Source organism: Pseudonaja textilis, chromosome 13 (genome assembly GCF_049901715.1).
Source record: "Pseudonaja textilis isolate UNSWEBS1 chromosome 13, rPseTex1.2, whole genome shotgun sequence".
Lineage (NCBI taxonomy): Eukaryota > Metazoa > Chordata > Lepidosauria > Squamata > Elapidae > Pseudonaja > Pseudonaja textilis.
This window is the reverse complement of record NC_142002.1, coordinates 16723936-16739015: the sequence shown is the minus strand read 5'-3', so window position 1 is coordinate 16739015 and position 15080 is coordinate 16723936. Positions and strand designations below refer to the sequence as shown.

Genomic DNA, 15080 nt, shown 5'->3' with positions numbered 1-15080 from the left:
TCCTGTTCCAAAAAACCCCCAAACAAACAAACAACACTACCAACCCATAAAGCCTTTTAGAGATCATCATCGACACTTTAAAGCGGAGTCAATTTCTCTCCTCTTTTGAATTCTGTGGAACATCAGGCTGGTCATCGCTAGAAGGGAAGAAGTGAGACTGAGATAGCATGACGAATCTTTGGCTCTTATTGAGGGGTGTTTTTTTTGGTGGGGGGGAAGAGAGAGAGAGAAAGAGGTCGATGTTAATCTCTCCAGCAACTCTGGTTCACAAGACGGTCAATTGGAGGGAGAGCCCCCAGCAACTAACCCTGATCCGATATGGCTTTACTCAACCACCTCTATGTTGACCTCACCCCTTTCCTAAGAGGCCTGTTAAGGGGCGTGCCTAAGCGCACCATCGTGCCTCCCGCCCCTGTCCTATTGCCCCCATTGATTCGTACCCATTTCCCCGTATTCTTACTCACGTTTATACTTATACCTATTATCTTGTAAGCGATTGACAAATCAAATAAATAAAAATAAATCTTGGCTTGGAAGTTCTTAAGAAGGCGCCGCCATTCACACATCCTACCGACACAACTTGAAGTGCGCCAAACTCATCCCTGCAGCGGAGAGGTTGGTGAGCCAAGGTAACCATAGCAACTAACAGGGAGGCCAGACCAAAAAAAAAAAACCTGTTTGTAAGTGGATATGATGATAAAGGAGCTCAGCAGAAAATAAGGGATACGGGGGGGATGGGGGGGGGGGGGGGAGAGCTGCTGAGGCAGCAAACGCAGAGGTGATGGGGAAGGAGGAGGTCTAGGACAGGTGTTGGAAGCAAGCGACTCGCAATGCAAAAACCTTTGCAGAGAAGAGGAGGGTCAAGCTATTCTCCGAAGCACCTGAGAGGGCAGGAGAAGAAGAAACAACAGCGGGTGGAAGCCTATCCACGAGAGATCCAACCTAGCATTAAGGAGAATGAGAACAAGGGGCTGCCACAAAGAAGAGGGAGTCAAGCTATTCTCCAACTCACCTGAAGGCAGGAGAAAAAAAAAAAAAACTAGAACGACGCCGCCTTCGGTCCGATCTAAGTACAGTACACAAAATCATGCGTTGCAATGTCCTACCTGTCAATGAATACTTCAGCTTCAACCACAACAACACAAGAGCGCACAATAGATACAAACTCAAGGTTAACCGCAGCAAGCTTGATTGCAGGAAATACGACTGCAGCAACGGAGGGGTCAATGTCTGGAATACTCTATCTGACTCTGTGGTTTTTTCCCCCAAACCCCAAAAACTTTAACCTTAGACTGTCTACTGTTGACCTCACCCCTTTCCTAAGAGGTCTGTAAGGGGCGTGCATAAGTGCACCAACGTGCCTACCATCCCTGTCCTATTGTTTCTTTTATTTTCTTTTTTCTTTTTCTGATATGTATCCATGTATTCATAACTATGTTTTTACTCATACCTCTTATCTTGTAAGCAATTGACAAACCAAATAAATAAAATAAAGAAGCAATAAGGATAGAAAACTAACCAAGGAGAGAAGCAATCTGGAACTAAGGCGAAATTTCCTGACAGTGGGAAGAACAATTCATCAGCCGAACGAATTGTCTCCAGAAGTCGTAAATGCTCCAGCGCTGGAGTTTAAGAAGAGATTGGAGGTTTTCCACAAGAGATTGAACGGCCATTTGTCTGAAATGGGACTGATATCTCCTGCCAGAACAGAGAGTTGGACTAGAAGACTTCCAAAGTTCCTTCTAACTCTGTTATTCTGTTATTATTCTCACTCATTACCCAAAGTTTGAGGATAGGCTGTTTCCCTCTATCTCCCTCTCCTTCTTTTCCTTCTCCCCGTTCCTTAAAAACACTGGAGGTTTTAAAGAAGAGATGTGTACACAGACACTTTTGTCTGGGGTGGAATAGGCCAGGACGACTCACCGTGGCCAAATTGCCACAGTCAACTCGCCATGGAACAAGAATTATACTAATATTGAGGGGGAACAACGGTGTAACAGAATCATAAAAGAAAGGATGCCAGAGGAGGGACCACACGAAATGGGAACAACAAAAATTAAAATATTTTTTAAATTACTTCACATAATTGTTGAAGTGTCCCATGGCAAGTTGGCTGTGGTGAGTTGTCCCATTCCACCTACCGGTAGGCTTACTGCTTCTATCTTAATAATTATAATTATTAGGATTTTCTAGGCTGATACGTCTGCAAGGTCACTATCTCTCAGAGCAAGTGACCTAGCCACATTCCTCCAGCTGTTGTAACTCTGCTTCAGGTTGCCTTTAGTTGAATCTGCAAGACCACCCAACACTTCCAGTGAAGCAGATTTGTAAAAATATCCTTCGCTGCATCCTTCTTCTAGACCGGGTGTCAGCAACCTGCGGCTCTGGAGCCACATAAGGCTCTTTGGGCCCTCTGCTGTGGCTCCCTGTTGGGTGATCCCACACTGGCTGGCCACGCCCCTTGCCCTGCCCTCCCGGTCAGTCCTCGCCTGGCCTGAGAAGGTAAATACAAAAAAACAGAAATCAGAGAGTGGGTGGGAGGGAGGGGGAGGGAGGGGAGAGAGAGAGAGAGAGAGAGAGAGAGACCCATTTCCCACCGAAAACACCTGGAGCCACTAAACAAGGGTAGGCGTGGCGGGGGGGGTCATATGACTGGGGGGAAGTGATGTTGAGTTGGCCACGCTCACCCAACTTTTGAAATTCCCGGTGTTTTCTTTTCTGTGGCAAACGGGTCCAAATGGCTCTTTGAATGGTTAAGGTCTGTTCTGGACGGTCCAAAAAGTGCATCAATAAATCTCTCTAAAGCACAAAATCTTGGCAACCCCAACCTTAGCAGCTCCAAATATGGAATGTTTGCTTTCCTGGTTTCAGAGAAAGCCAACCGTTGCTGCTTTTCTCCTTTTAGTTTTGCTTTGTTGCACTAAAAATGGGAGGAAATTAAATATATATATATATATATGAACGTTTCCATTTTGTGCCCACATTTGAGTTTTCTAAGTCAGTTGGACTCATGGATCACCTTTTGAGGAAGCCAAGACAACGGCAGGAACAAGGAGAGAGAGGACAGCAACAGAGGTGCAAAGGAAGGGTCCTGGCACACATTCAACAACCTGACATTTGTGTGAACTGGTCTTACACTGACGGCCAGGTGCCTTTGATTATCCCTCAGCAAGGAACAAGGGCGAATTAGAATAGGTGAATATGTTGTTCCCCATTTTCTTTGGAGGCCATGATTTCAAAATTGCTGGAATATTGCATCCAATTTGGTTGCCACAATATTAAAAAAAAGAAAAAGATGAGGAGACTTCTATAAATTGTGCAGAGCAGAGCAACAAAGATAATTAAGGGACTTGGAGGCTAAACCATAGGAGGAACGGTTGCTAGAATTGGGTGGGTCTAGTTTAATGAAAAGAAGGACTAAGGATGACAGGATAGCACTGTTTGCATATTTGAGGGCTGCCACAAACAAGGTACCCCATATTATATCTGGCTGCTTTAAAAGTGGCAAAACTCAGGGACTGGCGTTGCAGTCCAACATTTCTGCACAGTTCCAGGTGGCGAGGCCGATCTATATGTGGCTCCCTTTACCGAAGGCCGAGGTTAATCAGAGATGCCTAATCAATTCTCTAACCAGAGGTACCTTACTGTACATAATCCAGATACAGTATCTGAAGGCTAGAGGCATATTTCTTCCTCTAAGCACACGGCGCAGGTAGTTTTGAAATCTCCATATTCCCAAACCACTGTTATTGTCTCCGTGCTTAATGTTCTCTTTGCTCACTTTTTCTTTTTTTCCAAACAGCCACTGGAATCAACTCTAAATCAAACAATAAACCTGTATGGCTTACAGTTATTTACTGTCAACTGGGTTTAATAAAACCTGTCATAAACAATTCTGATGCTTGCAACAAAGCTGTAATTTATCTCGCTATCCTGTATTAACAGTCCCTGTACACCAGAAAGGCAAAAAGTGTGATTGAAATGGCAAAAAGAAAGAGAGAGAGAGAGAGAGAGAGAGAGAGAGAGAGAGAGAGAGAGAGAGAGAGAGAGAGAGAGAGAGAGAGAGAGAGAGCGCATTTAAGCAAACAAAGAAAAGGAAGATATTTTCTGACTCTGCATCTCCCCTTAGTGGAAAACAAGCAGTACGGCAAGATCTATTTTTTCCTTTCCAGCTGTCTGAAAGACAGAGCACAATGTGGAGATTTCTGCAATTATTAGAAGTAATTTATCTCCTGATACAGTGGTAGTTCTCGACTTACACCCATTTGTTTAGCAACGGCTGGAATCCACAATGGCACTGAAAAAGGTTATTTATGGCTGGTCCTTGCACTTACAATGCTCATGGCACGAATTTATGAATTTATCACGATTGCACCATCCCTGAGTCACGCCAGCATCATGCGCGACTATTCCAGCCAGTTTGGGGGAAGCTGGGTTCGCTTAACGACTGCACGATTCAATTAACGACTAGGGTGAGCCAGTTGTTAATTGAATCCACTGTGGCACGGTGGTTAGAGGGCAGTACTGCAGGCTACTTCTGCTGACTGCTGGCGGACTGCAATTTGGGAGTTCGAATCTCACCACGCTCAAGTTGACTCGGCCTTCCATTCTTCCAAGGTAGGTAAAATGATTGCAGACAGATTGCTGCAGGCAAGAGGCTGACTCTGTAACCCACTTGGGTGTGTGTGTGTGTGCTGTAAAGCACTGTGAAGCAGTATATAAGTCTAAGTGCTCTTCCTTCCTTCCTTCCTTCCTTCCTTCCTTCCTTCCTTCCTTCCTTCCCAATGATTAGAATACAGAGTTGCAGGCTAACTCTGTCCACAGCCAACAGTTCAAATCTCACCAGGCTCAAAGGTTGCCTCAGCCTTCCCTCCTTCCCAGATCGATAAAATGAGGACCCAGATTGTTGGGGGCAAGAGGCTGACTCCGTAAACTGCTTAGAGAGGGCTGAAAAACCCTGTGAAGCGGTATATAAGTCCAAGTGCTATTGCTATTAACGACTAGGGTGACTTGCTTACAGGCTGTGGCAAAAAAAAAAAAAAAGGCTGTAAGATCAGGTGCAATTCACTTAACAGCTACCTTGCTTAGCAGTGCAAATTCTGGTCCCTATTGCGTCGTAAGCCAAGGACTGACTACTTGCAGTTATACCAACAGCAGCATCTGCCAGTAGCGAAATTATTTGGAAACACCCATCATGGCTGAAACCAAACTGAGCAGGGGCCTTACAGTTAGAGCTAACCCATTTACCAGATGAATCACTTCTGTCTGACAGGGGCTCAGTTCACACAACCCATTAAGCCAGTAAAAGCGATGGTGGCTTAGGGCGATATCTAGAGCCATTTTACTCTGACAGAACACCAAGTATACAAATCATTTAAACAGTTTCAAAACAGAAGGGGTGAAAAAAGAACAGGATTTTCATGAAGGATTATACATTTATTTCCTTCTTCTTTTGTTCCGGTAACATTAAAATGAATTTTATAACTTTGTACCCCGAATGGTGTTGAAAAAAAGGGTTAAAAAAAAATCAAACGGCGGTGCTCATCTACACAACACTTATTCTTAAGTCCCCCCCACAAAAAAAGTTAATCAGCTTTCATAAGGCTTGTGTGGCAACATAAACCTCTAAGTATACAATCTGCCCCATTAAGCATACAGTATTTGTTTTCCACAGAAATCAATTCTGCCACTGTCTTAATCTTTCCACTGGAATAGAGTTATAAAACAGGCAAGCTCTACCCCTCAATGCTTCTAAAGGCCCGGAGGGTCTTTCAAAGAGAAACTTTTTGTTGCGCTACAATCTCGCCGACGAAAGCAAGTAGCAGTTAAAAATCCCCTATCAAACCGTTGGCCCTTTTGAAGTCGTAGCTGGAGCATGCTTCAAATCTCTCGGGGTGCTACCACGCTGGATGTGGGAAACGCTACAAAATGCAGCCCTGGAAACAAAAAATAAAATAAAATAAAACGCAGCAAAAGAAGAAGGGGGAAAAAAAAGAAAAAAAGCATTCTCATGAATAAATTTATCCACGGGCTCTGCGTTCACCCAGCGGGAAATTCAATCTGCCTCAACCTTATTCCATCAGAAAAGATTTACTCCGCTCGCGTTTCTTTCAGTGAGGGGAAATTCAAACCAGCAATTCCATTTACTCTTCTGCTTCTGTGTACAGTTTAAAAAGCCTGTGATGAATCTGCCTGAAAAACCAGGATCCTTCCGGGCTGACTCTTTCACTGGCTCTGAAAACCGTTCGCAGACTTTCATGGATAATGTCACCCTCTAATTGCGTTATCCTGTGTTCTCCGACTGCTCTGATACGTCCGTCTTTTCTCTCCACTGCAAAATACCCAGCGAGGAAAATAAGGAGGGTTTTTAAGGCGAGAAAAACAGGCAATTGAGCCACGATGGCAAAAACTGTTCTGCGTGCCAAGTTGTAGATACAGGTGGTGCTCGACTTAGGACAGTTTGTTTAGTGACCGTTCAAAGTTGCCGTGGCACTGGGGGAAAAAAGGGACATAGGAGTGTTTTTACCAGTTACAACCTTTGCAGCATCCCCACGGTCTTCTGATCAAAATTCAGATGTTCGGCCTCTGCTTCAGATTTATGACCGTGTTGGTGTCCCGGGGGATCATGTGATCCCCTTTTTGTGACCTTCTAGCAAGCAAAGCCAGATTCACTTAACAACCAACTTATCAAATGCAGGGATTCACTTAACAACGGTGGCAAGAAACGGGGCAAAACTCACGTAACACATTTCTCGCTTAACAACAGGCATTTTCGGCTCAATTGTGGTCGTAAGTTGAGGACTGCCCATACTGTACTTTTCTTTTCTCTCTGTATTTATTGCCCTCGTGCAATAGCAATGTTGCCATTATGGATAGTCCTCGATTTACGACCACAGTTAGGACCAGAATTTCCCTTGCTGAGCCAAGACAGTCCTTAAGTGAGTTGCACCCGCTTCTAGGATGTTCCCCCCACCCCCCACGATTGTTAAGCGAATCACTGAAGTTAAGCGAATCAGGAGGCCGTTAAGCGAATCCAGCTTCCGCCATTGCTTGTTGGAAACTGGCTGGCTATTGCGGTCGAAGGACGGGATGGCTTAAAGCAGGGGTGTCCAACCTTGGCCACTGAGGAATTCTGGGAGTTGAAGTCCACAAGTCTTAAAGTGGCCAAGGTTGGACACCCCTGGCTTAAAGCATGGAAAAATGGACTCCGAGCGATCCGAAGCTTCACAGAAGTTGGTTCCCGTTAAAGTCCAGGCCGCAAACGCCCAGAACAACAGAGCGGATTATTACATTTCCCAAGCTTACTTCCAACAACTACGGTTTTCCAATAAACTATTTTAGCCACAGTTATTTGTTCTTGCTGCTGCTAAGCTGGAAAATGTTATAACAGCAGGATTTCCTCCCCCCTCTTTCCCCCCCCCTCCACAACATCTGGTTTGAATTATTTCAAAGGGAGGAAGTTTATACTTAATACTCAACTGCCTCTGCATTACTCATAAATTCCAGAAAGAGAGATTTTTCTCTGTTCTTTCTCGTTTGCCTGTTTGGAAACAGTGCACAAAGCAAGCTACTGAGCTTTGGAATGAATCTGAGACTGCCACCTCTTCCGATGTCCTACATTACGAAGGGATAAAACAGGCACTATTGCATTATGTCTCTCGATAAACCCATCTCATTGGGGCACTTGTTAAATTCTTCATTTTTCTAAAAAAAAACATCTTTAATATACTGGAAGGACAATTAGGTAATACCACGGTTGTAAGTAATACAAGACCTTTTAAAGGAGTTATGGACTTCGGTAGATAAATGGCTATAAAATTATGCTGGCAATAATACCGCGTATTAAGATTAATCGAAGCACCCACAAAGCCAAGGGTTAAATCGTTCGGGATAATATGGCTGGGGATTCTGAGATTAAATGACCAACCCCCTACCTCCTTGGTCGGTATCAAGGTCATCAAAAGACCTGAAAACCAGGAAGGCGATCCAAGAGGATGCCAGCATCACCTTCAGCCACCCAGGCCTTCTCTAGAAAATGATATTCAGCGTTCTAGTTTCAGGAAAGCACAGTTGGCCATTCTACGGGAGCTGAGGCAACTGTAGTTTAACATCAGTGAATACCTAGAATCAGTCTGTCCCCTAAATCAGGGGTCCCCAACCACCGGTCCGTGGACCGGTACCGGTCCGTGGAACATTTCCTACTGGGCCGCCGGTTTGCTGGGCACCGCCATCTTGTTTTGATGAGAAAGTGCTTCCGGGTGAGCTTTTCCGGTTGGAAAGCAGCGTTTGGGTCCTGAAGGAATCCTCGCGCCTTAGTTTCATCGAAGTGGGGGGGCTTCGAACGAAACTATGGCGCAAGGATTCTTTCAGCACCCAAGGCAAGGCGAGCTGAGCGACCGTCCCGAAGCCGTCCCAAAGCAAAGCCCATTGACAAAGGTACAAAGGAGGAGTTGAAGGTGGCGGGGAGAAGCGGGGGGACGGCTGGCTGGCCGGTCGCTCGACTCACCTTGCCTTGGTCGTGCGTGCTGATGCCAGTACCGGGCCGCGGATCATTTTGTGATGCCGGTACCGAGCTGTGGCACAAAAAAGGTTGGGGGCCACTGCCCTAAATAACCATCTTGAGGCCATTAATCAAAGTTTATTAAACTGAAGAGTTTTCTGCACAGAATGCACTTGGAGGCAGTAGTTTAAAATGGCTGAAATAACTATAGAGATATAAATCAGAACAAACCTCTTCCGGATCTGGCTCTGGGAAGTTCTGCTGCTGCTGGCAGGGATGCAGTCTGAAATAATAACACATGTCAGAATTAAAAACTTTGAAGAAATCACCTTATTTACCCTTCCATGAGTTCCAAGCTTTAGACCAGCAAATACACAGCACTATAGGAAATAACAACGAGGAGAAAAGCCAACAGCGCATTCTCATGCCTATTCTCTGTTAGAACTAAGAATTCAAATGTATCGTCCTATACTGTCTCTGGACACAAAGGTCTGGTTTAGCTAATATATTCACATTCTAATGCCTTTTAGAAGTTATTTAACCCAAAGCCCTCTTTGGCTCCTGCGAATTCCAAACACAAATGGCATTCTATATGAAACCGTGTTTTATCTTGCCTACTCTAAATCTTCCAGATATTTGAATTTTGTTACTGGAAAATTGAAACGCTTTGAATTATAGTAACTGAATTATACTACAAATTGTATCCAACTTTGCCATCTTAATACTCTATGTTTCCTTTTCCAAAATAACTCCCCTTCCAAACACAACTATTTTCTCAGAGGGAAGATAGACAAACCCACCCTCTCAGTAATTGTGGTTGCCCTTTGCCAGTTCTGTAGAATGGATGTTAGAAGTGCTGTAAGAGAACATACCTAAATGTGCTCTATTAACAACAAAATTGCTGATAATCAGCTGGGTATTCGCTGATTAGCTATCATTAGCAATATAATAATTTAATTCCCTTCCGCTTGTTATCTTCCCTTTTTCATTATTAAATCTGAAGGTTATGAGATGCAGAATTTTCAAATGTGAGATATTGTTCTTTTTTGCCTGGTGTCTACCAACAGCAATGGCATGAAAAAAAATCCAGAAAAGTTTTGAGTTTTTTCCCATTGTGGAGAGCAGAAGTCATACTTTCTTTAGTCTCTCTCTCTCTCTCTCTCTCTCTCTCTCTCTGTGTGTGTGTGTGTGTGTGTGTGCATATAGAATGGAATAGAACAAAACAGAATTCTTTATTCGCCAAATGTGATAGGACACACAAGGAATTTGTCTTTGGCACATAAGCTCAGAGTGTACATAAAAATAGCAAGTAAAAAGTCAATAAATATACAGGTACATGTACACATACACATACACGTACACACACATACACACACACATACATATTTATATCTTGCTATATTCATAAATGTAGAGCAGCTAAATCAACTGCCAACTATGTAATTAACTATACAAAGATTATCCCCCACTCATTGAGGGGGATAAAAATGAGATCAGATAAATGAAACGCAGAGAATACAGGGAGTGATAATTACATTATTAATAAGGTAATTGCCACAGCCAGTATTTCCTGCATTTCGTTCCCTCTGACTTCATTAGTTACAGTTCTTCCCCTTCCTATCACTCAGAATAATATGTTGGATATATCATGGCACAATACAATCACCAGACATTAAGGTGCCTTCAGATACTTCCTTGTTCTTACTGCAACAACCTAATTAAGCGACCTTTTTGGAAACGGGGAACGCAGACACTCATCTTTAAGGACGGCTTAAAGTGCTGAGCTGCACTTCTTTTTGGCAAGCATATTTTGCTTTTTTAAACCAGCCCTGTTCTCCTCCGAAGGCTGAAGATACACCAGGGATAAGAAGGGGCAGAAGTGCTGATTTAGGTTCAAAGCAAAGCATTAAAAAGTCGCTAATCTCTTTGTGAGCGAGTCTTCCTTTGTGGACTCAGCATTCATGGCCATTTCGAGAAGAAATAGTGGCATTAATCACAGGCAGTGACGTCACTAACTCAAGAGAACAAAGCAAGTAGGAAAGTCTCGTTTTCCTTTTCAATTCAATTGATTTAGTCTTAACCCCGAAGTTCCAATAAGCAAGCTCCACTCTCTAACCCCAACTCCAACAACTGTCACCTAGGTTTATAGGTAATGTATATCTTTACCCAATAAAACTCCAGTTATAGGGAATACACCTTGTCAACCATAAAGCAACTTCAGCTATCCCAAAGGTATTCGTGGTTTCCAGTTTAGTCTGCAAAGACTGACTTAGAACCCTGTTTCGTGTGAGGCATTACCTTAAGGCAGCCTTAAAAGCAGGCGGCTGAGGGAGTGGATGAATTCTTTTCAAAGAAAAACTCAGCCTTGTGTATGGCATAGGAAAAGGAAGTGGACTCATTTACAACCTCTCACACAAACTTTCTGGGTGCCTGAGATTCTCTTTAGATGCTTTCATTCGGATTCCTTGCCGATGACCCCCTAAAAGGGCATTTTTCAGTTGGGTTTCGCTGCTTATGACATGATTTTTTTTCCAGGGCCGATTTGAGCTGGCAGCAACTCCATCTTTCTTTTAAGACTTTTTAGAAGGTTAGTTTGGTGTGGCGGGTAAGATGGCAGCATAAAACCAGGAGACACGTGAGTTCTAGTCCTGCCTTAGGCATGAAAGCCATCTGGGTCAGGTTGGGCCAGACACCTGCTCTCGGCACAATCTACCTCACAGGAATGGTCTTGTTGCTGGGGGGAAAGGCCCGAATATTATGAATGTTCACTTCCTTGAAATATGTATAAAAAGAATGGGATAAAAATCTATAACCCACAGTAAACATTTATCAGATTATACTTAAATGTGAAGTTTTGTAAGGCTTTATATGCTGCTGTGGTTTGATGCTGCTTTACAAGATATATTCATTTGTGATTAACTTAACTATGCAGATAGATAGATAGATAGATAGATAGATAGATAGATAGATAGATAGATAGATAGATAGATAGAAAGAACGATAGAACAGTAGATGATAGATAGATAGATAGATAGATAGATAGATAGATAGATAGATAGATAGATAGATAGATAGATAGATAGATAGATAGATAGCTTAGAATTCAGGCAAAAGGGTTCATACTCTGGAAACAAGAATAAGCTTTGTTTACCTAAACTGTTGCTTTGATCTCTTATAGCCCATGTGTTTCACAACTCAGAGAAGAATTTTTACATTTAAATTTCAAGTTTTTTAAAATCATAGCTGTTAAGCACTTCAGACTTAAACAGCACTCTAATGTAATACAGAACAAATAAACAGAGAGATTTCTAAAACCAATTTGAAGCTTTTTCCATAATACCTTGATGCAGAATGAACTGCTGGATGAGAATGGTGCTCCAGTGAAATATTTCAGTGTAAAAATCTTACTCCAATTAAAACATCAAACTTTCCTATTGTAGCACCAAATATAGTCAAGCAGAATAGATAATCCGTTGACTCCTACATTGTAATTCTTTTGCCCAAGATAGCATACTGTGCTAGAGCTTTTATTAAAAGAACTATTAAAAATCCTGGAATGTGTTCATAAAGAACCAAGATTCTAAGTACACTCTCCAACTTGACCATCAAAAGAAAAAAGGCATATCCGTGAGTCATGTCTTTTGAAGAGAAATACAATTTTTTAAAAAAACAAAAACAAATTCCTTATTAAAACAGGCTGCCATAAACAGAGAGCATAGTTTAAAATCTGCAAGGGTACAGATGCATTTGTGCGTGTGTGTGTGATCTTGTCTTTACTAAGGCCTGGTTTTTATTCACAGCAGAATAAAATGTAAAACTTATGAAATTGTAGAATGGACTACAGTATTATAATTTTTGAAACACCACTGGGGGAGGGAGGGAGGGAAGATTTTTTTAAAAAAAAATTTATATTTTACAGTACAGTACTGAGCACAGAGAAACAATAAAAAGATTACCATCATCCTTCTGGGTATTACAATAGGGAAGCAATTGGGTGTGATTTTTTTTTTTACCATTTTGGTGAAATGGTAAATTCATTGGTGATTATCCAGCAATCATTACATCAGATAGTGGGGAAAACTGAAATTTATGTAATAGCTAGAAATGGTATCTGAGGTCTCTACTTTTCCTTCTGATGCCCCCCTCTGTGTCTTTTTCATTCTATAACATCTTCTTGATCTCTAGAGTTCACTGCAAAAATTGTCTCTTTTTATTGATCATTCAGTATTGTTGAGTTCCTTCTAGAAAAAGTGAGGAGCGCTTGGCCTTTCCCTAAACAGAAGGTTTGGTTTTTAGGATACCACAGGACGCTAATGTATATATGTGGGTTTGATCATTCAAAATCCAGAAGTCAAAACACTGCAGCAAAAAACCTAGTCACACAGATGTACTTGAAATCAAGTCTAAAGATGGAATTTATTCTAAATAAAATTTTAAAACAAGCACTTGAACCTATATTCTGCTTGATAAAACATCAGAGCATGAGATGCTTATTTGTCCAGGTGGAGAGCTTCCAGCAACCAAACCACTCTGTGGTCATTGTTATATTTTCATCCCATCTTTTTTTTATGGAGAACTCAAGAGAGCAACAAGACAAGACAATGTTGGCAATATTTTATGTAACGGAAATCAAAATCTCCTGGTTTCTGGGCCAATCCCTTCACCATTACACCAAACTGGCTCTCAAGTATGCCAATCTCTCACGTCAATATTTCCTCCTTTAATAAGCTGTGCTGCCAAAAAAGTCGAGGGTAGGCTTAAAGAGAGGGTTCCAAGTTGCCCAGAGCTCAGAATGAGTGGGAATTGGGTAGCGTACAAATAGAATAAATAAAAGATGGAAAGGCTACTTTTAAAAAGTCATAGGGGCTTTGCAGGGGGACCAAGCAAAGATGAAGCGTGTCTTTGTAGGGGTTGCAAAGGGATGAGAAGGAGAAAGAGAAGAAGGGAGACAGACCCTCACAGGAATCAAAGGACCCCATAAAATCCCCTCTGGGCTCCTTCACTCAAAATAAACCCTGCCCCCCGATCTTGCATCCCATATAAATTCTAATCTGCCTAGCCTGGGCCCCCATAAAATGCCCCCCAAGTTTTGCACCCTTTATAAGCCCTAATCTGCCTAGCCTGGGACGCCATAAAATGCCCTCTGGCTCCTATACCCCATATAAACCCTAATCTATCTAACATGAGACCCCATAAAATGCCCCCCAGGTCTTGCATCCTATATAAGCCCTAACCTGACTAGAGTGGGACCCCATAAAATGCCCCCCAAGTTTTGCACCCTATATAAGTCCTAATCTACCTAACCAGGGACCTCATAAAATACCCCTCGACTCCTGAACCCCAAATAAACCCTAATTTGCCTAGCCTGGGATCCCATAACCTCTCCCTCCCCACAGATCTTGCACCCTTTATAAGACCTAATCTACGTAGCCTGGGACCCCATAAAATGCCCCCCTCCCAGGTCTTGCACCCAATAGAAGCCCTAACCTGACTAGCCACGGTTTGCAGGACAAGTCACAATGGGCTGACCTGGCACAAGAGCTAAGCCATGGCCTGTAACTAAGAAACCATAGCTAGCTGGGTTCCCACCGACCCAGAACCACCCTGACCCGAAGCAGGGCCGGGTCTAGCGGGCGAGGCAGCCCAGGAAGAGGCGCAATTAGGCCACGGAAATGCCTGGGCAAAAGAGTCCCGTCCCTTCAAGGCCCTCCCTCGGCCCTCCGAAGGGGAAAGAGGCGCACAGGCGAGAACGGAGAATCCCGCTCACCGGCCGAGCTGTCACCTCCGCCATGGCGCCTCGGTTCCTACAAGCCTCCACCAAGTGGCCCGTTGCCTAGGTGACCAGCTAGACCGGAAGTAATCGCTCCACTCCGAGGACGAAAGGGCCCGGATGTCTTGTTGCCATGGGTTACCAGAACTTCCGGGTCTCTCTGAGCCTCAACCTCTCCGGGTAGGTACAGAACCCTATAGCGGGCCGCGGCGTCAAGGCGGGGGGACGGAAGTGACGTCAGGTATCTCAGTCTGGATTAGGGTGGGCTCCAGGAAAGGGGTGGACCGCTCGCGCTCGAGAGATTCCAAGGTTTGGCTGACTTCTTCATGTCCACCATCCCCCCCATTTTTGGGAATTGGACTCGCCCACCGTGATTGGTGGCAACAAGAGGGAGTGAGCTACTTTGAACAGCCAGAGGGGGAGGAGAAAAATATGATCCAAAATCCCCTTCCTTGCAGACAGAAATAATTGTCTTGCCTTTCGGGGGATCCTGCTAGTTCGAGGAATCGGAAATTTTTGTATGCGTTATTTTGCATTTGTATGGCTCCCCTAGAGCGGTCGAAAATCCTTGCAAATGCCAACGGTGTTTTTTTTTTTAAATTATTATTGCGGTGGGATATCCAGATTTTTGCAACAGTTACTATAGCCACAAATATTGGGATGCCCTTAAAATCACGTTTCCAAACTTGGCAACTTTGAAATGGGTGGGCTTCAACTCCCAGAATTCCCTAGCCGATAATCTGGGATTTGAAGTCCATATAAATTTACAGTTGCTGAGGTTGAAGCCAATTTCCATATTTTTTTCACCCT

The 15080-nt window shown here is 43.3% G+C and overlaps 1 protein-coding gene across 4 annotated transcripts in view; it reads right to left on the bottom strand.

The window, feature by feature from the left end:
* Positions 1 to 14484, bottom strand: part of BBS4 (Bardet-Biedl syndrome 4) — a 37568-nt gene extending 23084 nt beyond the window's left edge. Inside the window, exons 1-2 of one of the 4 annotated variants that reach the window (XM_026709968.2) lie at positions 14268 to 14484; positions 8732 to 8783 (exon numbers count right to left, since the gene is read on the bottom strand). In XM_026709968.2, the coding sequence (XP_026565753.1) occupies positions 8732 to 8783; positions 14268 to 14291 (76 nt within the window). In that variant the 5' untranslated portion in view covers positions 14292 to 14484. Of the gene's footprint in view, positions 1 to 8731; positions 8784 to 14029; positions 14048 to 14267 lie in introns of those variants that run through there. The other 3 variants (XM_087941504.1, XM_026709970.2, XM_087941505.1) reach the window with 3 other exon arrangements.
* Positions 14485 to 15080: the final 596 nt, after the last annotated feature.